This window comes from Paramormyrops kingsleyae, chromosome 4 (genome assembly GCF_048594095.1).
Source record: "Paramormyrops kingsleyae isolate MSU_618 chromosome 4, PKINGS_0.4, whole genome shotgun sequence".
NCBI classification, from domain to species: domain Eukaryota; kingdom Metazoa; phylum Chordata; class Actinopteri; order Osteoglossiformes; family Mormyridae; genus Paramormyrops; species Paramormyrops kingsleyae.
This window is the reverse complement of record NC_132800.1, coordinates 32948324-32973641: the sequence shown is the minus strand read 5'-3', so window position 1 is coordinate 32973641 and position 25318 is coordinate 32948324. Positions and strand designations below refer to the sequence as shown.

Sequence of the window (25318 nt, the reverse complement as noted above, 5' to 3'; positions counted from 1 at the left end):
CTATTCCAGGACTTTGCTTCACAATTCATTTTAGCAGGTTCAGACAGACAGACATGAGGCAAATGTCTTCTTCCAACCTACTCAAAGGTAACCATTCTAAGAGGTCATTTGCATGGGCCATTCTGACAATCCGACATCAACTACAGGCAACTACTTGAGAAACTGGGCCAGCCAGCTAGCAGAAAATCTCAGTCAGTGATTAGTCTGGAAAAGGCAGAAGGCAGTTATTGTCTATCTAATCCACCAGCAGATTCACCACCGGAAACCCTCTATGCGGTTGGCCTGATGTCTGCAGCCAAGACAGAGACACTCTTTCCCACTTTTATGAAAGACCCCCTGATGACGGATTTATCTCCATTGAGCCGGGGGGCGGTAATTAGTTCATAAGCAGAAAAAACTACTGACAGACACATACTGAAATAAGAAAGCATGCTCTAGTAACTTGATTTAGGTGGCAAAGCTTAGCAGTACTAATTATCTTTAAATTTAACTGCAAACATCTATTGAACATTCGGGTATGTGCATGTCAGAGTGGAGGTAAATACAGCAAAGCAGCAAAATAGGGGTGGAAATGAACTGCTGCAATAAAATTAGCACAACTGTAAACCCATTAAAACAAGCAAACATACAATTGCATTATAAATTATATTTGGTATCTAGAGTATTGCTTTATTAGTGTGTTTTACTTACCCTACTTGTTACAGCTTGCTTAGGTCCTGTTTAAATATTACAGTATGTGTATTACAATAAATCATCAGTATCCTCTTAATGTTTCACTTTAGACACAATAAGCCACTATATGCATAAGACTAAGATAATGAAGGGGGTGATGTACAACGTGTCAGGGTGGCCCAGAAGAGTTGTCGGTATTTCTAACTAGGCGGTGCACAGACTAGTCCAATTTATTGCCCTTTGATTATGCTTTAAGCTTGACGTTGACTGGTTACTCATCACGATTATGACACTAACAGAGATGCCACAGAGAATACCAGTTAGGCGGAAGTGAGGGGATGAGAGATCAAAATAGGAGCAAACATTTGAGTAAATGGAGTTATTTTTGTACCTCGGATACATTTAATGCATTAATAAATACGTTTTTACTTACGTCTCCATATTTCTGCATCAGAAAATGTGATCAATAACCAATATACCTTTAATATCGCCAGGGCGTGATGAAACCGGCCAGCGTATATTAGCAGAATGTTACATCGCTTTTTATTCTGTGGAAAATGAAAGATAAATCTGCTAGCCAGATTTAATAATGAATAAACTAGCCATGAATCGTATAAATAAAAGGCTGTGTTCTATTTTGATCGCGGTTGATCCCCCCCAATAGCTAGCAATTAACAAAATGACTTCTTTATCCTCCATTGTTTTGGGTGGTGGTTTCAAATGAAAATGTGCATATTTACTGTAAAGGTCACAGTTCTTGTTGTGAGGTGGGAAATCAGCACAACAAAGTGGCCAAGAGTTACAAAAGTTCCCGGTAGAGAGGGCCCGGCCACTCAGTTCCTGAACTTTGGCAAGAAAGCACCTTAGAACAGCGAAGAGCAGGTTTGCAGGCTGGATCTGTCATGTGATTTGTTTTCCTCCCCGTGTTTTATACCTACAGTTCAATCTTTCTTCCTTCACGCTTAAATGGAAGTAGAAGCATAGAAGTGCTATTGTTGCATGAATAGTTGCTACCAAGTTGCAACCTGTTGTCATTTCTACTTCTGTTCCACATAAAAAAAGAAACGTTTGAGCTGTATTATCAGCATATGCACTGAATTCTGCAAGTGCAGACTATTGCTTGTTGCAAAGCACTCTCTTCTCCTGGTGTTTGATTACATCATCAGCAATAGTCAACACTGACTCAACTTTTATGACATAACTGTTGACCAAAAAAAAAAAAAAAACTACTTCCAACATCTTACCCCTAACCCCCCCCCCCCCCCCCACTACCTGCAAGTAATCCATCTGGGCTCCTCCAGGATAAAGCAGAAAAATTATGTACCTTAACAGATTAACAACATTTAAACAAACAAGATGCACAGCAGTTTTACTCTTAATAGGCTCCTAATGGCACCTTCTCAACTGTTTTCAAGATGGTGGCCTCAGCCTTCATTACAGGCGGAACGTCTCCAGAGACACTAGTCTATAGCAGACCTGGATTATCTAAAGCTTTAGATGACAGACCTCCTGCAGTTTGAAACCCATGAAATGGTGCCTAATCTCTCAAGACGTCTGTGCGGTCCTGTCCTCCATAAAATGTTACTTATGGGGGCAAGTCTGACAATCAGATTAAACAAAGAGTGCACGGGATAAAAATAGCACAAAGTTTACTCAACAAAACGGTGTAGGAAAACGCATTTGGGCACCATGCTGTAAAAGTTCCACCACTTGGGCTGTTGCATTCTGGTTGAAAGTCCCAGACGGGATGGCAGCGAGCCGCACAGATCCATGAAGATGGGTTCTATTTGCAAGGCGATGTCAAAAGGCCTCCCGAAGGAAAACAAAGGTTGCCTCATACTGGCCTTTGATCCCCTCTTTGCTGACACATTGACAGAAAGAGCTGAGAAAACGCCCTCGATTAATAAGGAGAAAGAAAGAGAAAAAAAAAACGAACAGAGCATGATGGAGTTAATTGTGCGGCAAGTCTCCCAGCCATATAAGGAGGCGCGGGTGGTTACAGGCTGGATTCAGTGAGCTGCACTTTGAGTCAGGCCCTTCTCCTGGGCTAAACTCAGCACAATTCTCTCCCCAAGACCTGCCGGGCAAGATCCACACGTGATATTTCAACACAGCACTAAGAATGACAGCCCAATGAACGGAACGTGCACACGGAGGTGGCCGAGCAAGAAGGCTGCATACACTTCAAGGTGTATTTTGATTCAGTACTAAAGTATTCCTTGCATGCTGAAAGATAAAGCACTAAAGCCAACGGAATATAAACAGATGGTGTCCCTGGTGCAATGACAAACATGTCGGAGAGCCGCACAATCCTGTCAGTCCACACTCTTAATTAAGTATCAAGTGTTAATGGTTTACACCTCTCCACGTAGCAATGCAATTCTCAGAGCTTCATCTGAAGCAGGTGCTTCAGTGAATGGCAAGATTAAGCTGATATAAAAAGAATATAAGGCTGTGCACAAAACTGGAGACAGGGAAATCAATACCAGAACCAGAACCCAGCCCATTGATTTTAAGACAATGTTTTGGCAGTGTTTGTACTCGTAAATTAGCTTTCCCCTGTCAAACAATCGAGTTTAAACTGAAAAATCATGAAAATCTAGCATTTAAAAGAGAAAGAAAAAAAAAAAACTTTAAACACTGTGTCCCAGTACGACTTGTGAGGTTCAGTTCCTCAGACTGAGTTACTTTTTCCAGAGATGCAGCACAAATGTCAAAATGTGGCCACATTCTCGTCAGTCCACACAAGCACTGATTTTCCACATACTATTCTGTATAGTCCATCCATCCATCCCTCCATCCATCCATCTTCTAACCAACTACCCTGGTCAGAGTCACAGGAACATTCAAACAAATTTACATTGACAACTTACATGCTGCTCTTATGGGCAACACACTTTTAAAAGAAAAGCCGAAGATAACACGATGATATGATAAAAACTCAAATGACTGCCACTTTGACCAGCTCAGTCCTGCGGAAAGTTCTCTTTCAGCAAGGAGCTCCATGATGACCCACAGCACATCACATCAAATGGACAGAGCTTCAAGATGCTACATGGAAAAAGCAGAACTCTTGGTTAACCCTTTAGATGCCATCAGATGCAAGGCTTCCAGAAAGACGTAAAGTGAGAAGTCAGTAGATGGGCGGCAAGTTCTTTCATGACTAGCTTGAGGACGTTTCCTTGTAGACACCCTCTCACACCACCAGCGAGACCCCGTCCTTCTCTTACACAGCTGTTCGATTTCATTCATCTGTGATCAACCTCACCTTCCACCCAAAAGCGAAAGTTGTAAGATAAGTCTTTAAGAAAGAAATCACACAAAATCTAAAGCCCATTAAAAACACAATTCAAATAAACACCTGACCTCTGACAGGCTCAGTTTTCTACAATGATGGGAAAAGGCCATTTCCCTTTTAGTTGTATGAGTACCCGGTACTGTGCACAGTCCTCCATTTAAATCCCGAACGGGAACTGCCTTTTAATGCTCCATTAATTTCACATTTACTCATCCAGCAGAGATTTTGTGCAAAGCACTTTGCAGGTGATAAGCATTAGAGTATGTCAATTTTATTCTTTTAAATTAACTTTCATAGTTTTGGAAGCCATTCGAAGCCAACTTAAAAGCAAGTGATTTTGCATCAAGTGACCAATAACCACTGTCCCTCAAACAACCTCAATAGCCTTAATAAGCTTCAGAAATTAAGTGAACAAAAATGATGTAAAATTGAAACTGACCAAGCAAGATAAATAAAAATAAAAACCAAACAACTGAATCAGTCATTCTACATTCTTGCAGAGGCTCAAAGTGTCATAGGAATGCTGGGTAATGAGAAGATCTGTTCATTGTTTTCAATGAATTGAACTAGAACTCAAGGCAGAAAGTGTGATTTACAATGCAAAGCCAGGTCAGAATCTAACACATCCAGGAGGTTAAGGAGTCGTCTTCTCTGGTTTTAAAAGGACTGGACTTTACTGTCACTGCACTCAGTGACCTTCTGCTGCTAGTTGTGCCGATTCTCTGTCAGGCTTAATGCAGTGACTCAGCGGGAAATAACCTAGCATCCGGTCCATGATGGCAGGTGGAAACAGTAATCAAACAACAAAAAATGAATAAATAAATAACAAAAAAAACACAACTGCCTTCAGGAAAAGGGAGCAAACACAGCAAGTCTGAATATCAGTTTCACCCCAAAAAGTGAACCTAGCAGAAATGTCTCATGAGTGTAACCTAGTGAGTAAAATTTGATTTTAACCAAAAATAAATGCAGGATAAAGTCAGAACTTGGTAATATCTCTGTCCAAGGTCATTAACACGAGTTTAATGTAAAGAAATACAACTGGAAATACCTTCATTTCACCATTTTAATATGATGTCACACAAAATATGATGGAGGTGGTGTGTAGCTCAGTGGGTTAGGACTCTGTACCTCTGATTAGAAGGTTACCAGTTCAACTCCCAGGTTTGGTAAAGTGATTTTTGGGGCCTTGAGCAACCGCCTTAAGCCCAATCACTCCAGAGACTGGCTGACAAAGCTTCCTTAACTGCACATGGCTTTAGATAAAACTGCTAAATAAAGTAAATATTACTGCACAAAATAAGTAAATTCCTTTAAGAACACAATAAAACTGAATTTTAAACAAGGGGTTTATGTAAAGTGGAAATATAGGAACATATCTGGTCTGGTGATGTTTCTGCTAAATTTCCAAGTGTTGTGACTGTTCATTTTCAACATTGTAGACAGGTACAGTCCACTAGAAAAGCTGCACTTATGCAGCTTGTTTGTTGTGACCAGCAAACGGGGCACATGAAACATACCCCCCCCCTCCTTAGCAAGATACAGAGTTCCCCCAATTCTGGCAGAATAAATTTCCATGACTTTTCCAAAACTTTTCCAGTACCATGAGAAAATTTTCCAAAACCCACAAGTTTGTAAAACTAAAAGTAGATAGAGCAGTATTTGTATAAGGTAGTTAATTTCCGTTAGCGCGTTACGGAACGAAGCGGGAAACAAAAATGAGCAAGGCTAGTTTCCAAAACTTTTCCTCTCTATCCAAGAATTCCAAAACTTATCCAGGGCCTGGAAAAATTATTTCAAAATTCCAAAACTTTTCCAGGTTTTCCATGACCGCAGGTACCCTGAAAATAGGACATCACCGACCAGTAAATTACTTCACTCCTGGCCTTCTCAAATTGCCCCATGCAGTTCTGTGCAGTGCCAGTACTGACCAGCCTGTGCACAGGACAGAGATGGGTGAGCAGGCAAGGCCGTGTACCAATTGCTCCTGGATTACTCACACCTCCGATGGAGGAATGTGCTACTAGGCGGATACATTAACAAGGTATCTTCCAAAACTCAAAGTGAACGGAGCCACGGGGAAGAGTTGTTTGTGTGTGACACACGACTCTAAATAAACCAAGCCGTATCAGGAACAAGCTCACAAATATCTGTCATAAATTACTGCATTTATAAAACGGTCAAGTACTTAACTTACTGGTTCATGTCCACAGAAAAGCAGTGGGGAGAAAATAAATGGGAAGTGTGCTTTTAACTTGTGCTAAAAAGGTAGGTAAATTCCCTGCCTTCACTTGCAACGTACTACAGAAAAGAGAAAATTCAGCGGGCACCATGTTTAGAAGCAGCTGGGGTGTCCATCACACACTGAAATTCCTATCAGGAAGTCCTCCCATCTCTAGGCTCATACCAGGCGAGTTCTGACAAATTTGCCCTGCTCTTGCATTACACCGGCCATTTCTCAACATATGATTATGAACACAGTGACTAACAATTAGAACATATAAAAAAACATCCATGTTCCTCCAAAATCAGGAGAGAAATATATTTTCAGATTCTGTTTTGTGACTGATGTGCTTCTGGAAATGCACTACAAGGCTGGACACTAGTCAACATATCTTTCCAAAGATCTTTAAAATAATAATAAACCTAGAGACAACTGAAAAGGTATTTTACAGTACCAGGACGACAGGGGGACACCCCCACGGGTTGACAAAAACTGCACCCTTAAAAGTCAGCAGACATTCAAATATCAGTTCCAAGAATCCCACCTATCCAGAGCAGCTTGCCAGGCCAAGAGCACGGCAGATAAGCTAGCCATTATTTTGGACAGAGATAAGCAGTGGACAAGGCTGGAAACATGTGTCACAGAGTCAGTCCAGGAGCAAAAAGCACAAGACTTCCAAATGGGTATACAGGTCAGGAACAACCAGGAACAAGTAAAAAGGACACTAGAGGGAATATTCCATGTCCTGTCACCAGTACAAGAGAATAAAACCATTTACAGCACACTTCTGGAAAAGCTTCATCATAAAATAAACAATCCAGAAAATAAGCCACTGGCATCATTTTTCCTGCATCTGAGATTCCCTTGCCGCCAGATCTGTCAGCCACACTAATGCAGGCCTGCTGTGAGGGCAGGTCCATCAGAATTAAAAGGCAGATCCCAGGCTAAATATGGCCCTAACATCACTGCAGCATTTTTGTGACGGATGGAAGGCCTCAAAATCTGGCATACATGAGTTTCTCTCTCCCAGAACTTTTTGAATGCCACAGAAGTGTGACCATAAAGGTAACAAAACAAAAACAAAGTGAGGGAATCCGCAAAAACAAAAAAAAAATGCAAGACCACTTAATTACTTAAGGAGCTCGTATGGCAGGCAGTCTTGCAAGAGAGCATGCTTTCCTACGTCAGATACCAGAGCACACATTGAGGTGCAGCAACACCGCTGTAGATGAAAGCAAACATGGAAGTCCATGTATCCGGTTTGATACTCACAATAGCACCATTTCCAGCCAACAGCTACCAACACATGGGAACGGACATGTGCCGAGATTGCAGGCATACCTCAAAAAACATTCAATCAAAAGAAAAAGGCCTAAAAATCAATAGTGGAGAACTCATGACCAGCACTGCAGAAATCATTTCTATAATAAAATAATAAAAGCTATATGCAGGCGAAGGCCTAACTACCCGGTGTTATGCAGTTAAGTATACAATCTCACATGGAGCACCGATTTCCATGTTCCAGTTATTAGGCGAATGGGGGTGGGGGTCCGCTGGGAAACACAGAGGCGGTTATTTTCAAACGGCAAGTCACATACAAGAGGTTATTTGATTAGACAGGAATTTTTTATTAAGTTGTGGGCGGCGTGGCGCGGAGGGATCAGGCAAAAGGCCTGCATTCATCTATAAAGGGGAGACTGCTAAGACACAGGGCACTTGTGTCTTGCTCCGGCGATACGTGGCCCCGTAGCATTACCATTCAGGGGGCATGCGAGTGGACAGGAGCCTCGACAGCTACTCTCCCAGCTCCAAGCGAGAGGCTGAAACAGAGGGGTTGACCAACCACAGCCAGTCACCAGTGTTAGCAATGTTCAGAAATACAAACTCTGAGAACATGCATATATTTCACTGCAGCCTCAGCTTCCAGTTCCCTTTTTAATAACGGAAGTAATTCAAGTTCTGCTTCCAGTGGAAACAGCAGAGGTATAACCTAGTCCAGTACTTGTAGCTAAGGTATCACGATTCATTTATTGATAAATCAGTCAGGAGATTTCCTACTGTTTCCTACTGTTTTCTAATAACAATGGTAGATATAATAATTATAATAATAACAATGATGCAGCAGTGAATCTTTTATCCCAAAGACATGCAGCACATATAAACTGCCCCTTTTTTAGTACCACTAACCTTTTATAAAATGAATCGCACACTGCACAGGCCATGACAAAAGTTCTTGCCAATTACAATGGATCCCCAAAACAGTACAACTCATGAGAGATCAACTTTCTTCAGACACTGAAATTCACAAAACATAAATGACTATTACAGGAGAGATGAACATTAGGTAAAGTGTTTCACATATACGCTCTCAACTTTCTATTCTTACTCAGAAGGTGCAAAACCTGTTGTGTGGGAAGATTACAGCAGTTTACTGCAATACTTTCTCCTCTATGATGTAAGAATCCTACCTGTTTCTAGTGTGGCAAGAGAGGATGGAAATGAAGTGAAAAGAGTCCAGATGTGCGCCAAGATCTGCCAGTGCAAGGCAAAGGTATGGATAGAGGTGAGTCTGCTCCCATGCATGCAAGATTAAATAGTAGCAGCAGGAGGAGGAAAGGCCTGGGATGAATTTCACATACAAGTTCTGAGGCAATAAAGCAACTTATCATTGTGGTACTGGACAGAAATAAAGAAGATCTCATAGATGCTAAACCATTGGCTTCAAGGAGACTTATAGACAGATGTGGAAGGAGGGCAGTATTATATACAACTGGGCTATAAGAAAGGACAGCAGGAGAAGGGCCTCCTATGCCTCCCTCTTTCAAAGCATTTGTACTGAAAACCAACACAAAAAAGTAACATTTTCTAATTGCCTACCCTATCAAAACATGGAGTATTTGCAAAGTTGAATGGATGCGCCAAGAGCTAACCCCACAGCTCAGAGTAAGGTCCATTCCGACACCTCCCCTTAATTGGGATCCCAGGGACCACAGACAGGCAGTACCTGAATGCATAGTCAGCCCTTGCTTAGCTAGAGATTCCCCTAGTAGAGATAGCGAATGAATGGCAGAATGTTCATGTACATAAAACAAGTCCATTTAAGTGCTACGCTATAGACGCGTGCAGGCAACACTTTGCGCAACGTGCGATTTCTAGTGATGCAAGTTTCAAAAATACCACAGAAAGGGGAAAACGCTTTCTCTTTGGGCATGCAATCGAAAGGCCAAATAAACAAATTAAAAATACTCCAGCGATGCATTTATTCAACATTCTGGCATAAAACTGATCACATTTTCCACAGCATGTGAGAAAATCCATCTATTATGGATGATTATTCTGATGAGGGTCATGGGGCCTGACGGCTATTGCAGATAGCATGAGGTACAAGGTTGGGGTAACACCCTGTCCAGATAGCACACCATCACATGGCACATACACAAATTCAGGTACCGCGGGCAATTCGGGGACAATCAGACAAACTGCAAGACTTTAGACTGCAGGAGGAAATCCAAAAAGACACACGACATAAGGAGAACGTGCAAACTCCACTCACAGAGCAGAGGTGGAATGGAAACCTCTGGAGATGTGGGGCAACACATCTACTCACTCAGCCACTATGGCACCACCATCCTAAGGAAAGGTTTCCACCAAAATCATCTTAATGTCAAGATAAATAAAAGACAAGTCGAAAAAGGTAAAGATCCTTGTCATTAATTTTAATGGACCCAAATATAACCTTTTAGAAACACTCACCTAATTCCATTCCATATTCAGTTAATATACAAATAATGAATAATAAAAAAATACATGTTTAAATTGACCACACCACGTGACGTTCGCACGAAAAACAAAAACAAAGCAACTGGCAACATAATTAAAAAGGCGGCGAAGCATCTAAAATTTCAGAGAATGAATAGAGGAAAAGGAATTTACCGTCTTATTTGCACAATTAATAAAAGGTTAAAGGATAAAGGAGATCCCAACCATTAGAATGGCAAAAGTGCAAGTATCCTGTCCAGAAACTCGTTGTCCCTTTAGGGGAACTACATTTACATGCTTATTAGCAACGGGGTGACAACCGACTGGACGGGAAAAACACTCTCAGTCTCGGGGACCAGTCTCGGAAACTCCATTAATCCAGTTCGTCTACACTCGTTGGGGCGGGCTTCTTCTAGCGGGCAGTATGCGAAGAGGAATATGGAAAGCCATGTCCCCACTTAAATGTTTTGCTCCAGCCCCTCCCGCCCATCCCCCCCACCACCGGTATTTGTTACATTTAAGAGTGACACCCGGTTTAAAATACAATGGGTCAACACCAGTTTGGCTGATGCCCGATGCACATTTGCAGGAATTAGCAACTCTACACTTTGAAAGATCAGCACACCGTATAACTACCCACCCACCCGACTGTCCGGCTCTGTGCAGCCAGTCGATCTGAATAAACACGCCACGTCTGACTTTAGCCTCTTCCCCATCACTTAACAGGCTATACTGTATATCAACCACCTTTAATTGGATCGGTACCGGGGCCGGAGGAGAGGCTCGGTATCTGCAATGGTCTGATCCTTAATACTGTATTTCGGGCGGCAGAAACACGCTAGGAGGGACGGCGGAGATGTGTCAGGACCTGCGGCCTCCTGGCGGTGTGTCACGACCAAAAGCAGCGCGTAAACTTCAAGGTTACACATCTCTCTACAGTCTACTTCCCAAGCTCTAAAAAAGCCCGAAAACAGCCACACAGTCGGCGGTCTGTCCGCCGGTCATTATTTCATAGACGACCAAGGACCGCAGTCTCAACCAAAAATAAACCCAAAAAGACTAATTTGTATACAAAACTTCAATGATTTTGATTCCAACTCTTCGAGGGAAGGGGAAAAAAACGTACCAGCAAACAGTCGGTGTTTATCTCCGATTTCGGGTCCTTCAGCATGGCATCGATTTTCCCAAAACGAGCCTCTAAACTTTCTCCGGCGGACATTTTTTTCCTGTCACTTCTGGCTGCGTGATTTTAAAAAAAGATTCTGTAAAACGCCTCCAATTTATATATATAAAAAATACTTAAGCTGGCAAACTAGAAAGCGCAGTTTGCTCGCCTATCAAAGTTGTAGGGCCATTAATCAAAGGAATTTCGGTTTCGACGATTTATTCCTCTCCATTTTACATTTTAACGTCATCTCGGATGGTAAAAATCCACAGTAAAAGAAGGAAATGATCGATAAAATATCCAGTCCGCTTATTTACACACAGGAAAAAAAATGCAGCAACGGATCGCTCTGCTTCCCTTTACAGTGGCAAAACAATATTCCTCAACTTAAAATAAAAAGTGAAATTATTCATAAGAGCTGTCGCTTCCTTCCTCCAAGAAAATATCCACAGAAAGATGCATTTCTGAAAAAAATACGGAGTGGAAAAAGGTCAAATGACTCTGACAGCTGCAAAGTAATCAGCTAGTTAGCCAGCTAGCATGCTAGCTCGCTGGAAGTGACGAAAAAAACTTCGGCTTCCATTTCGACGGATGAAGCGCGGCCCCGGCGAAACATCTCTTCACAGTCCGCTTTCTGAATCACACTATCCGGGGTCTAGAGTCGATCCAAGGCCGTGGCGGGGAGCACCATATCCGCGACAGGGGAACTTTCTGTTGACAAACCAGCTTAAATCTCTGTATGCTGTCGACGGACACCGTAGGCTTGCGAGGTCCTCCGCCTTTGCTTGAAAAACATGTCTGTCTTCCTGTTCTGCGGACCGGAGAAGGAGGCGCGCGGGGGGGCAGACCGCGATGCCGTGAATTCTGCGCATGCGCATCAGCCCGGCCAGCTCTAGAAAAGCCGCAGGAGTGCGCGTGAAGACTTGTGCTAGACGTCCCGAGCGCACATGCTCGGTGGAACAAAAATCAGTGATCGGTGGAACGAAAATGATCGGAGAAAAGGTAGGGCCGGAAAACTCTATAGGCGACAACTTCGGAGGGGGCGCCTCCTTGCCAGCCAAGCTCACTTTGCCTGCATGGTGGGTGCCAGCGCTGATGCTCACCTATAGCGCGACGTCGGCTAGGACCGGTACTGAGGGAAGGTATAATATTATTTATGTGATCCGGTAATTCACATATATACATGAATTACACTGTTCATACTTCATATATACTTCATATATAACTTTTTCCCACGCAGTACTTAAACTGTGCGATAAGCCGACAGCGCAAATTCATCCGCACTTTCAATGAACATAGGCCAGGAGGCATCGGTTTCATTAATTTAGCTGGTATTTTTTTGAATTGTGATCAAATGTACAATGAGGACTTCATTTATAATATTTGGACCTGTGATGTAACCGTGTCGTGATGGACTGGATGGGACAGCTGTCACACTGATCAAAACAAGGATGCAATATAAATGCTCATAATTACATATTGCCACGGGGACGGTTGTTAAAAATGAAGACAACATCAATCCATCCATTTTCTGTACCCACTTAGCCTATTCCCAAAGCTATGGGCTCAAGGCAGAGAATAACCCAGGACGGGGCACCAACTTATCGCAGAGCGCACTCACACACACTCACACACACTCACACACACTCACACACACACACACACACACACACACACACACACACACACACACACACACACACACACACACACACACACACACACACATATTCACAGCTATGAACAACCTTTGCATGTTTTTGGACTGCGGGGGGACAACATGTAAAATGTAATACAGTATTGAATTGTGAAGCAACTGAGAATTTTTGAATAATATGTTGTCAGCTTCGGGGCAAAATCCAAACCATTCGTACTTGTGATTTGTTGAGCTTCAAAGTCATGTCAGAAGATGAGAAAGTCCTCGTCAGGGTCACATGTGCTTGGAGCCTGTTCCAGGGGACATCCTGGACGGAAAGCCAGTATATCACAGACCATCAACTTAAACGCAGTCATATACTCTATGGCCAATTTAGAGACACTAGCAGCATCGGAAACCAGAGTACTTGGAGGATTGCTGCACTACACGAGATAACATACAAACTGCACAAAGAGAACAGAGGCGGGTTTCAAAGCCATAAGCCTGCGGATGTGAGGCACCACATTTACACTAGCATTCATGCACTCCTTATATATGGCGAATGAAGCTGACTATTTACACTGCTGTGAATTAAAACAAAACGAAGTACTGCTTCATTGTTTGTATATAAAAATGAAGATACGTATTCGTAACTACTAGTGCAGAGTAAAACAAAACACGTGTTTTACTAGCATTTGCAAAGCAAAATGCATCACGAATAAAAAGTTGATGGAACCTGTCACTTTAAACAAAACGGTCCGGTGATGCAAATCTGCTTATTTATAGTAATGTATAGCCTGCCATCTAGTGGCCATAACGTGTTCCTGTCATATTAGATCAGGGAGTTCTGCTTCTTCAGAGAGTAGGGGCTGCCCCTGTGATTAGTTCGGGGCTGTGCACGTGGTTGGATTATGGGGCCAGGACAGAGGGGCCACTACTGCCCCAAGGCCTCAGGCTTGAGGGGGCTTTGGAGCACTAGTGACCATGAGGTGCAACATTTATACTGCATGCTAAACACTACAACCCTCATAGACAACGTTGGTTGACCACCTGGGCCCTTGGCATAGAGAGCAAAAGTTGACCACTAGGATCCTTTGACATATACAGCACGAATTATCAGGGGCCCCGGGCCCCTCAGCATATACAACACAAGTTAACCAGGAGTGCCCCCCATGGCCTTCTGCATGCACAGCACAAGTTGAGCACCACCGGGCTCCTCGGTATGTACAGTGAGTTTTGACCACCAGGGCCCTAGGGCTCCTCGGCATGTACAGTGAGTATTGACCACCAGGGCCCTAGGGCTCCTCGCTATGTACAGTGAGTATTGACCATCAGGGCCCTAGGGCTCCTCGGTATGTACAGTGAGTATTGACCACCAGGGCCCTAGGGCTCCTCGGCATGTACAGTGAGTATTGCCCATCAGGGCCCTAGGGCTCCTTGGTATGTACAGTGAGTATTGACCCCTAGGGCTCCTTGGTATGTACAGTGAGTATTGACCATCAGGGCCCTAGGGCTCCTCGGTATGTACAGTGAGTATTGACCACCAGGGCCCTAGGGCTCCTCACTATGTACAGTGAGTATTGACCATCAGGGCCCTAGGGCTCCTCGATATGTACAGTGAGTATTGACCACCAGGGCCCTAGGGCTCCTCGCTATGTACAGTGAGTATTGACCACCAGGGCCCTAGGGCTCCTCGGTATGTACAGTGAGTATTGACCACCAGGGCCCTAGGGCTCCTCGGTATGTACAGTGAGTATTGACCACCAGGGCCCTAGGGCTCCTCGGTATGTACAGTGAGTATTGACCACCAGGGCCCTAGGGCTCTTCGGTATGTACAGTGAGTATTGACCATCAGGGCCCTAGGTCTCCTCCACTTACAGCTCAAGTTAGCCACGAGTTAATCACCCGGGGCACTTGGTACGTATTGTATTAGCCCAAATATAAGACGACCCCCCATTTTTTGCAACTATTTCTATAAAAAATGTTTTTGGAATACCAAATCTTACCTTTATAAGAAAAATAATTTTATTTGACAAGAACGTATAAAAAGTTAACCAGCAACCACAGGCAATGAGATTACAATAAGTGTATTAAACAGCAAAAATTAAAAAAAACAAACGCATTATTTCAGGGGGATGGTGGTAGATAATGAATATTACAAACTCCACAACACTTGAGGGTGCAGAATGTCTTTGATGCAGCAAACCTACATGAAGAGGGTAAAAAAAGCATTTCAGAGAAAGGTAGAGCCATGTTTATAAATGATATGGCAGCTCTTTTAAAATGAATGTTGATGTCTTTTATGGACAGTCAGTATCAGTTTAATACCAGCAGTGGCACAGACAGGGAAGCCAACAATTTACACGACACTCAGGGATACATGCTAAACACACATTAGGTAAATAATAAATTAATTTGCCCCCCTCCTCAGTATGCTGGTTGGTATTTTACAGTAGGACATTATGCTTAAATTGAAGGACATTATGCTTTATGTATCACAGCTACTACTACAGTAATATGTGTGGTCATTCAAAAGCTAACATTATTTTCATATATTGGTATCCAAGACATTCATTTTTAGTAAAATTACCTCCCCCTCTCACTTGGACATAGGCCAATAATGCTAGCTGGCTAACTGGTCTGATAACGTTTGTTCGAGACCTGACAAGTCAAAACAGAGCACACTTGTGAAAACACAACTAACAATGATTTAAATCCCTTGGCTCCACTGTAATCATGAAATGTAACGTTAGGCCTTTCTTTACTGACACTGTTCGTGAGTTAAACTTTGCAGAATGTTTGCACGCATGTGCGATTTCCCGTTAGCTAGCTAGCTGGTTATGTGGATGTGGGCATCATTCCAGCTAAACAATTATTAGTTCTAAACAAAAGACTCAACATTTTCATGCTGGGTTGCCGTAGTTTCGCTGTTAATCCAAAACATGCCTTTAGTAAAATTACCTCCTTGTGTCACTTGGAAATAATGGCCCATAGTGCTAGATCTGTAACTTGACAGATAAAGTTAGCTAGAACTAGATCTGACAAGCCAGAACATAGCAGGCTATCCCAAACATAAAGCTGGGATAGTGAAACAGAATCCAAACCGTTTATGTGGTACGTGCATGGTACCTGTATGTACCCCCCCACCCCACCCCCTCCTATGACAGGGGGCCCTCTGAAGGAGGGTGCGCAGGGGCCTCACAGGACAATAATCCGGCCCCCTCAGTGCAGAAACGCCCAGTCTGCAGGATTAAAAAGGAACATTATTGTACTCTGTTTTATGAAAGGGAGATAAGGGATGCATGTAATCTAGCCAAGTATGTTTGATTGTGTTTTCTGGGGAGTATAAGGGTTTTTTGGGGGGATAGGGGGTCAGAAATGATTAGCTGGCACTGAGGGTGTGGAGTGAAACGGCAGCTGAATTTTGTTAGGAGGGGTGAAGAGATTGCCTTCTGTGGGGAGGGAGGATTGTAGGTTAGGGCTTTATTTTGTTTTATTTCCTCGGATGTATGCCAAGGACTCATCACGCTCAAAGTATTGGGTCCTGCCAGCTGATTCTCGGTTTGTGAATCGAAGTGATTGTTTGGTAGTGATTTACATTTGTGGCACCTACATAATGTCTTTACAACACATTTGTGGGACATTAAATGCACCATAATGCATTCATAGAAGATTTATAAGCAGAATGTAAGTATACCTTGACATCCTAACATACCTTTACAGTGTAATCGTAAAACGTTTGTTATTAATGCATATCAAAGCTGTTAAGGTATGTTAAGATGTTAAGCAATAGATATTTGCTGCTTATGAATGTTCTATGAATGTTTTATGAATGCATTATGAAGGCGCACTGAATGCTTTATGAATGCATGATGAATGCATTATGAAGGTGCAGTTAATGTAAAGCATTACCAGTTGTTTTACTGGTGCGAGTGAGCTTTATTATTAAAGGTCCCAGTGGGCTTTGGAAGGGTATGGATACCCTGGCGGATTCAAGGGGGCGGCACTTTATAGGGGCCTCAAAATTTACCGCAAAATCCTATTTTGGGTAACACTCCCTCCGCTCTGCAAAATCCTGAGCAGCGGACGCAGAATATTTTGTCACACTTTTGAAAGGCCTTAACATTTAAGGAGCCTTATACTTATTAAAGGTAGTGGGAACGGCTTATACTCGTTTGCTAGAATATTAAATATACAATGAATGTGTGTATCTGTGTCACCAGCCTAATGCCCTGCATTACAGTGTGGGCTGGAAAAAAAACAGTTCGGACCAGACTGTGCTGCAGAAACTGTCTCACATCATTTTAGATTTTTTTTTACATAAAAATAAAATAAATGTATTTCCTTGTATCATATCATTCTTTCCATTATAAAGTTTAACATAGCAGATAAGTAGCAAAATTAAGCATTGCATTAATTCCTGATACCTTCTACAAGTAGGTATTAAACTAAAAGGTAAACTAATATTTAAAATAAATAAAAAAGGCATACTTTAAATTCCACCGATCACCCAACCTCTTATCCAGTACATGGTTCTGGGCATACATTACTTATTTAGAGGAAATGGAAACTTAATTTTGTCTGACAGAGGGCCAAGCATAGAACTGAAAATCTGATTGGCAATTGCTTATGCAATATCACAGTCACCGGTGTAAACAGAAATTGCCCTGTTTCCTCGTCCGCTGTTGGTAGCCCCACCCCAGCCCTGAAACAGAATTCATCTTTTCGGTTGTGTCATTGAAAAACAAGTGAAAACTTGCAAAACTTACATTCCTAACCAAAGCTGGATAAAGAGCGTAGATAGTGTTATCAAGAGCAAACAGCAAATTCCTACGAGAAAATGACATTTAAAACACTTCATCTTAGGTTTCTGAAATGTGTTTTTTTTGCTAATCAAAGGTCTTAGGTAAATATCAGGTAAGTATATAAAGGACACATCTATGTCTGGGATTGCCAGCAAATATGGCAGCTCTGAAATGCCTCAGTCTCCCTCTTGTGATCTGTGCTCTTGGCATATATGTCCAACTGAACTCAGCCCAGCAGACGGAAATGCCCCTTGTAAGTTAAGCTGAGATAATTTACATTGTTCGTTAGTTGGAAATGTGAAGGATGTGTATGGAGACTCCCACGTGCGACTGAACTTGTGATTAAAATAATTTATTATGTGATAATGTTACTTTAATAATGTGCATTCCATGCATGGGTATTCAAACAAATTATATCGGTTACATGTGAAATTTGATAACTGATTTTGCAATCATTTTTACTTGTAAAAATGTGACAATGTAACTGTTGACGTTTATATTTATGTGGTAAATACAGGTGTAAATCTATATCAAAAGGGGGATATCAAAATGATCCAAGTGTAGGAAATGTTGTTTAAACAAACATTTGCCACTTACTCTTCCCTGTAAATGATTTCTATACAGTAATTCACACTCACCCAGTGTTGTGCTTGGCAGTGTTCAGTGTTAGATTTGGTCAACCAGACAGTCCCCTTGCTAATGTTGCTGATATGTTGTAGGCTCGGGAACCTGGCATTTCTACATGGACAAACTGTGGTTCTTCTGATATATTAAACATCACCAGTTTCTCCATCCCGAGCCAAATCACTATCCCAGGGTCAATCAATGTGTCTTTCCTGGGTGAACTTAAAGTCCCAGTGAGTGCTCCTCTCAAGGTAGGGGGACAATAGTGAATAGTGAATAGTGTCATCCCCATGGGGAAATCTGACGGATTTCACAAATCCCATTTTGCTCTCCATGAGCCACACAGACAGTAACATGATGATAATGGCACATACACACACACATAAACTTAGGTTTGCAAAAGTGTGTGGGTTTTTCAATTGTGAATCTTCTACAGAATATATGGTAAAAATGGGTGTCTAAACATGAATGCCTATTTATACACATTTAATCACTCTGACATTGTAATATATTTTTGAAACGTTATAATGCATTTTATTCCTCTCCAGATTGCCGTTCTGTTGAGGCGGAAAGTCTTTGGTTTGTGGGTGTGGCTCCCATGTTTAAATGGATACGGAAGCTGTACTTATAAAAATATCTGCGAGGATATAAATGAGATCGGCGAGGAAGGCGGATGTCCGCTGTTAATTTCACTGGCTGGAGGGTCCTGCGTCTGTCCTATTCAACCGGTATTTTCACTTCTTTTACTGCGTGTATATACAGCCGCGGGAAAAATTGAGAGACCACAGCACAATCTTTTTTTCACTCATTTTATGGGTGTCTCTGAATTTTTCTCATTAATGAAGGGCTTCTTCCCTGCTTTATGGGACTTCAGTCCTGCTTCTAGGAGCCTGATATGAACTGTCCTAGCAGTGCACTTCACACCTGCATGTAATGTTTCCCGTTCCTTTCGAAGGTCACCTGATGTCATCCTATGATTAATGAGAAACTGTCGGATAAGTTGACAGTCATCTCTTGCATTAGAAATTCGTTCTCCTTTACCTGGCTGGTTTCTGGTCCTTCCCAGTATCTCCTGCTTCACCTTGTTCTAATGTGCTGCTGTCTTAGAAATTTTGAACCTGGAAGCAACCTGCTGCTCAGCGTATCCTTCTGCCAGCAGAACCACGATTAAAACGGGGTTTTCAAATGCAGATTCGTTTAAAATCATGGAGTGGTCTCTTAATTCTTTCTATGGCTGTATGTTCTCCGGCAGCGGAGGTTGGGATTTGTGTCCCCCTGCTGGGCACAAACAGTCACTACATCAAATATTAAATAAGCGCTGTCCTTATTTAGGAGGTCCGTATTCAGGCAGCGTGCTATTGCTCAGCAGCAGGCTAGTTACAGTCTTCTGACTCCCCTTGTTGGCTACTTATTTTGTTTTTAAAACTTATCTGCTGGGTCGGTGCAGTGACCTTTTGAGTCGGGGCGCAGAAACAACAAGGCCGCCTGTTAAGATATCGTATGACTTCACATTTTGGTGTACTGGCTTACAGAGAAGCCAGGGGAGGGGGCTATAGAGAACATTAATTACATAAAAACACAGGACAGACATATTTTAATAATAGTATGAGACATGACAGTGGACTGATAGGAACCGTTCTTTCTGTAATGAGCATGAAACAGCCGTCTAACAGCCTGTCCCTTACTTCTCCAGGTGGTGCTTCACCTGCCGCCCACCGTCTTGAACATTAGCGACGTCGAGGTGCCGTCGTTCCTCGCTAACGGAGAATACGAAGTTCAGATTACCGTTTCCAGCGGCACCCAGGAAATCGCCTGCCTCCGCACCAGCTTTCATCTTAAACTGCAGTGATACGTCACCTTTTCCAGTTAATTAATATCTCTAAATAATTTCCGGGTTCAAATCTTCAGGGCGTGTTGTTTTTAACGATGGCCCGTTGAATGTGATCTGGTTATTAAACGCAACATTAAAGGTTGAAAAATAAAATAAGAGTTTCACAAAGATGGACTTTCATCACTTTTAAGGCGTACTATTGCACATATTATAGTATTAATCTAACTGGATATTATGGTGTTTGGAACCAGCACGATGTCAATTAGCGATACAGGGAGTCAGGGAATATATAGAGGCACAGAGACAAATTGAATGTCACTTACTCTTAAGTTTTGACTTGTTCAATTCATACTTAATATCTTTTTTCTACCAATAGTCGGCGCTGTTCGCTAATTTTATGTAGATTACAGTTTTTCTCAATTGCATAAGGACAATTTTGACAACAAGGCTCAATACTTCAAATCACTAACCACAATTCACAAAATCACACACCCAAGGAGCAAAACACCTCACCTATCCTGCAAAACGAAGCTCTGCATGCAAAACTATATAAACACTTATCAAAATCAAACTTTTGCCCCAAATACTAAACACTTCATTCACATCCCGAAATTTTGATCTAACCAATCTAAAAGACGTTTGCCTTTTGGGGGATTCTCGTAATCGTGTAAGCTGAAAAGGCCACAAAGAGAAATTATTGCAGACAAATTCACAGACACATGAGCAGAAACAAATGTGATTGAAACTTTTTACTTCACTCTTCAACGACAAACAAAAAAGGCAAAGCACATTCAATGCAAATCAAAACTTTAGAGAGAAAAAAGCGAAGGGAAAAAACCTGTAAATAATGTAGGCATGTGCATTGAGCAAAAGCAGCTGTGAGACAGTCAGTCATGTCTTCTAGCTGGGTGTGGCCACAGCACCTCATCTACATCACAAAAAATGTCTTCCCTTGCCAGACAGCGAGGGAAAAAGCTCAGGGAGTCTAATCCAGCTCTGGACAGCACCGACAACAGTGTCCTCACATGCCTCCTGCATTGCCTGAAGAAGGCTTTCACGGACATGTGGTTGACGGTCATAGACCTTCCACCACCATGCTGAGAAAGAACTCTTCTATTGGGTTAAGGAATGGAGAGTATGGGGGAAGGTAAAGGACCGTAAACAGTGGATTGGCCATAAACCAGTGTTGCACCCGGGCAGCATGATGGAAACGTACACTGTCCCACACTACAACATATCTGTGCTGCCCATCATCATCCACACGGTCTCCCAAGATCACTATATGTCACACAACCTGTCCAGAAACGAGATGATGAGGTCTGTGTTGTAAGGACCAAGATTGGCATGGTGGTGGAGAACTCCATTATTTGTGATGGCGGCACACATTGTAATGTTTCGCCCACGTTGGCCAGGAACAACCACGACAGCGCTGTGACCAATGATGTTTCTTGCCCTTCTCTTGGTTTTGGTGAAGTTGAAGCCAGCCTCATCCATGAAAATAAACTCATGGGAGATTGTACACAATTTTACAAAATAGGCTGGTTTTATCAAAATATTTCACACAATTCACAAAACCACACACCCAAACTGCAAAATACCTCATATATCTTTCAAAAATGAAGCACTGCAACCAAAACTACATATTATATAGAATTATCAAAATCAAACTTTTGCACCAAATGGCACACACGTCATTCATATTACCAGATTTTTGTCTAACCAACTACACACTGTTGGGCATAATGAAAAGCACTCTCATCTTTAGTATGCTTTGCCATAATACTAAAATAGTTCAAATTGTAGAAAATTCTTCAGATTGTTCACATGCATAGAAATATTTGCAGACACTCACACATTCATAAATTTTTTTATTTTCACCAAACAGGTCAGTGCAACATATGCACAGCAGATATATTTACATTGGAGTGAACAAAAATATGCTCACAAAAAAACAGTAAACTGAAAAAGAAAATGTACAGAAAAATATATAGAAAAAAAAAGAGGCAAGAAAAATAATTAGGCAGCATCTTGCCTCTCAGCTGGGTCTGGCCACAATGCCTCGTCCACATCACAGGCAATATCTTCCCTTGCCAGACATCGAGGGAAGAAGCGCCTTGAGTGCCTTATCCATCCCTGAATCGCACCCACATCAATTTCATCACATGCCTTTTCCATAGCCTGCACAAGAGGCATGCGCACATAGGGCTGCCGGTCGTATACCTTCCACCGCCATGCCGAAAAGAACTCTTCTATGGGGTTCAGAAATGGTGAGAATGATGGGAGGTATTGCACGAGAAACAGTGGGTGGTCAGCAAACCAATTTTGGACTGGGGCTGCATGATGGAAGCTCACGTTGTCCCATACTACAACATACTGGGTTCTTGTGTGGTCTGCATCATTCATACGCTCTGGTGGAATGAGAATGTTATGGAGTCTGTCCAGAAATGTTAGAATATGGCCTGTGTTGTATGGTCCAAGGTTGGCATGACGGTGCAGGACACCATGCATATTGGAGATGGCAGCGCACATTGTGATGTTCCCACCACGTTGGCCAGGAACATCTATAATGGCTTTGTGGCCAATGACGTTTCTTCCCCTTCTTCTGGTCTTTGCTAGGTTGAAACCAGCCTCATCTATGAAGATGAACTCATGTGAGATTGCATGAGCATCCATTTCCAGTACTCCCTGAAAACAAAGAACAAAAATCAGTCAATATGGTGTTATCCAGTACACTGGGAAACAATGTTGCGTGTAATGTGCTGCAGTCAATATTGTACTTACATCCACATATGCTCGTCTGAGCTCTTTGTTTCTTTGAGAGTTTCTCTCAAAAGGCACCTTATACAATTGTTTCAGGCTGATTTGGTTTTGCTTGAGAATGCGAGCCAATGTGGACAGACTGACTCGTTGAGTGTTGTGGAATATGGTGTTGTCTTGGATGATATGGCTTTGAATTTCTCTTAATCTGATTTCATTATTCTCCAAGACCAAGTTTACAATGGCAGCTTCCTGTACCCCGGTGAACATTTGGCCCCTTCCTCCACCATGGTTACGTCTCTCAGTCCTTTACAAAAACAAAAAACAAAAATATAGGGCTTGGACAATGCAGCCTAAAGATTCCCCCACAGTAGAGTAAATTGTACAGGAAACTTGTACAGTTAGTGTATGACATCAACAATTCATGAAGTAAACAGATGTCACCCAACTGATACACTATGACATGGGGTGTACTACACAGTGTGAAAGAAATTTTGGTTACATACCTGCACTCCAGTCTAAATGTCCAGATGACAGAGGTGACAGTGAAATGGTTCAAGTTGGGCTGCACTCTATGTCCAGCCTCTCGCATTGTCAGCCCATGGTTGATGACATGATCAACTAAGGTTGCTCTGATTTCATTTGAAAGTTGTTGTATTCTTTGGTCATAAACTCCTCTACCAGCTCTACGCCTACCTCTCACTCTTCCTCCCCCTCTCATCCTCACTCTCCCTCTTCCTCTCTCTGCAACGTCTTCCATTGTTGTTGTAAAAAAAAAGGTGCTCACCTGGGGTCTTTTATAGTGCTTACTTTCTGACTGAAGGGGTAACAATTAACCATTGAGGTGTTTGGCCGGGTGGCACATATATTGGCCAATTAGCTCATGTAGTGTCATTTTGAATGGCAGTGTTTTGAAATGGCAAACATGTGACTTTATGTCAGATTGTTGTGTCTTATGTAGAGAACTGTCTTCATTGCATTTAAAAGTGCCGTTTTGAATTGCAAAATGTGTGTAAAGCAGAAAATGTGTTTAGAGTTTTGGAGACTTGAGAAGAGGTTTTGCTCTCTGTGTGTCAGTTTAAATAATTGTGCTATGCATGTCATTTCAGTGTGTTAATTGGAAAAAACTGTAAATACACAGCAACAATCAGCATGACTTGAAACAGCTGGTAACACGGGGATTGCACACGAGGTAAGAGGGATCGGACGACCGGGGCATGACAGTATGATATGAAGTCAATACATGTTTTCTTATCCAAAAACGCATTACTAATGATACATAAAACAAATGGATAATGGATGCACAGAAAAGGAAGTAAACTTTGATCTCAAGAGAGCACGTCTTAGTGATACGCAAGTACAAAGAACTAGGATGCTGGGAGTATGCACGCTACGTTGCTGCGCGGCGGGAGTAGGGACCAGATGTCGTACTAAGCAGAACTGGCATGCAGAACAAACTTTGATGTTGCGGACAGGAAACGGGAAACCAAGGAACGCAATTTAGACTTGTAGTCCTCTTCGTTCATATGTCTGAAAGTTCATAAGTAGAGGAGCGTCTGTATTATGAAAATGCTGTATGTCATCAGTCTTGTACTTACCGTCACATACTCGTGGCTCAGGTCTTTGATTCTTTCTGCATTTCTCTGAAAGGGCACCCTGTAAGGCTGCTTCATGTTTACTTGGTGTTGTTGAAGTACACGGGTTAGGGTGCTCAGGCTGACTTGCCTGATGTGACTAAAAATCATATGATCATTTATGATGTGGCTTTGAATTTCTCTTAGCCTTATTTCATTATTTGCTAAAACCAAATTTATAATTGCTGCTTCTTGTTCCTCACTAAACATTTGATTTCTTAAACCACATTGAACTCATCTATCAATCCTTTGATAAAACAAGAGTAAGACAAGTGTGGATATTAGTCAGTATCCTTTTTCTTTCTAAAGGATATTTTGCAAGATTCTAGATGTCTATAATGCATGTGCCATGAAAGTAATATTTACAGTATATTTCATGTGACTTTTGAATTACATATGCAGTGTGTGCTATGTCGATTACATACCTATTCTCAAGGCGATATGTCCAAATAACAGAGGCAACAGTAAAACGACTCAAGTTGGGCTGTATCTTCTGTCCAGCCTCTCATTGTCAACCCATGATTTATGAGATGATCAACTAATGTTGCTCGGATCTCATTCGAAAGTGCTGATCTTCTTTGTCTCCGTTGTCCTCCTCCAGCTCTAACCCCTACCTCTCACTCTCACTCTTCCTCCACCTCATCCTCTTTCTGCTGCTTCCATTGTTGTTGAACAATTGTTGTAAATCTGGGGCTTGTATAGTCTCCAAATTCTGATTTGAGTTAAATAATTAGCAATTTGGTGTTTGGCCAAGTGGCACGTGTGAGTTGTGCCAGTTGTGGTTGTGGATAATAATGGCAAAAAGTGACTTTGTGCCAGATTCCTGAAGGTGTCGTGTTCAATTGCAAATTGTGTGCAAAGGTAGATTATGTGTTTAGAATGTTGCTAATATGAGGGTACAATTTGATCCTTG

At 42.1% G+C, this 25318-nt stretch overlaps 1 protein-coding gene and 1 long non-coding RNA gene across 3 annotated transcripts in view; one reads left to right on the top strand and one right to left on the bottom strand.

The window, feature by feature from the left end:
* Positions 1–11960, bottom strand: part of rock1 (Rho-associated, coiled-coil containing protein kinase 1) — a 42397-nt gene extending 30437 nt beyond the window's left edge. Inside the window, exon 1 of one of the 2 annotated variants that reach the window (XR_002838757.2) lies at positions 11080–11960. Coding sequence is in view for 1 of the 2 variants with exons in the window: in XM_023815581.2 (XP_023671349.1) it covers positions 11080–11172 (93 nt within the window). In the remaining variant the exon portion in view is untranslated. The remainder of the gene's footprint in view (positions 1–11079) is intronic. The other variant, XM_023815581.2, reaches the window with a different exon arrangement.
* Positions 11961–17687: 5727 nt separating this feature from the next.
* LOC111845878 (uncharacterized) lies at positions 17688–20182 on the top strand. Its single transcript, XR_011990026.1, has 4 exons — positions 17688–17812; positions 18279–18434; positions 18732–18911; positions 19877–20182. It is a non-coding gene; the product is annotated as an uncharacterized lncRNA (long non-coding RNA).
* Positions 20183–25318: the final 5136 nt, after the last annotated feature.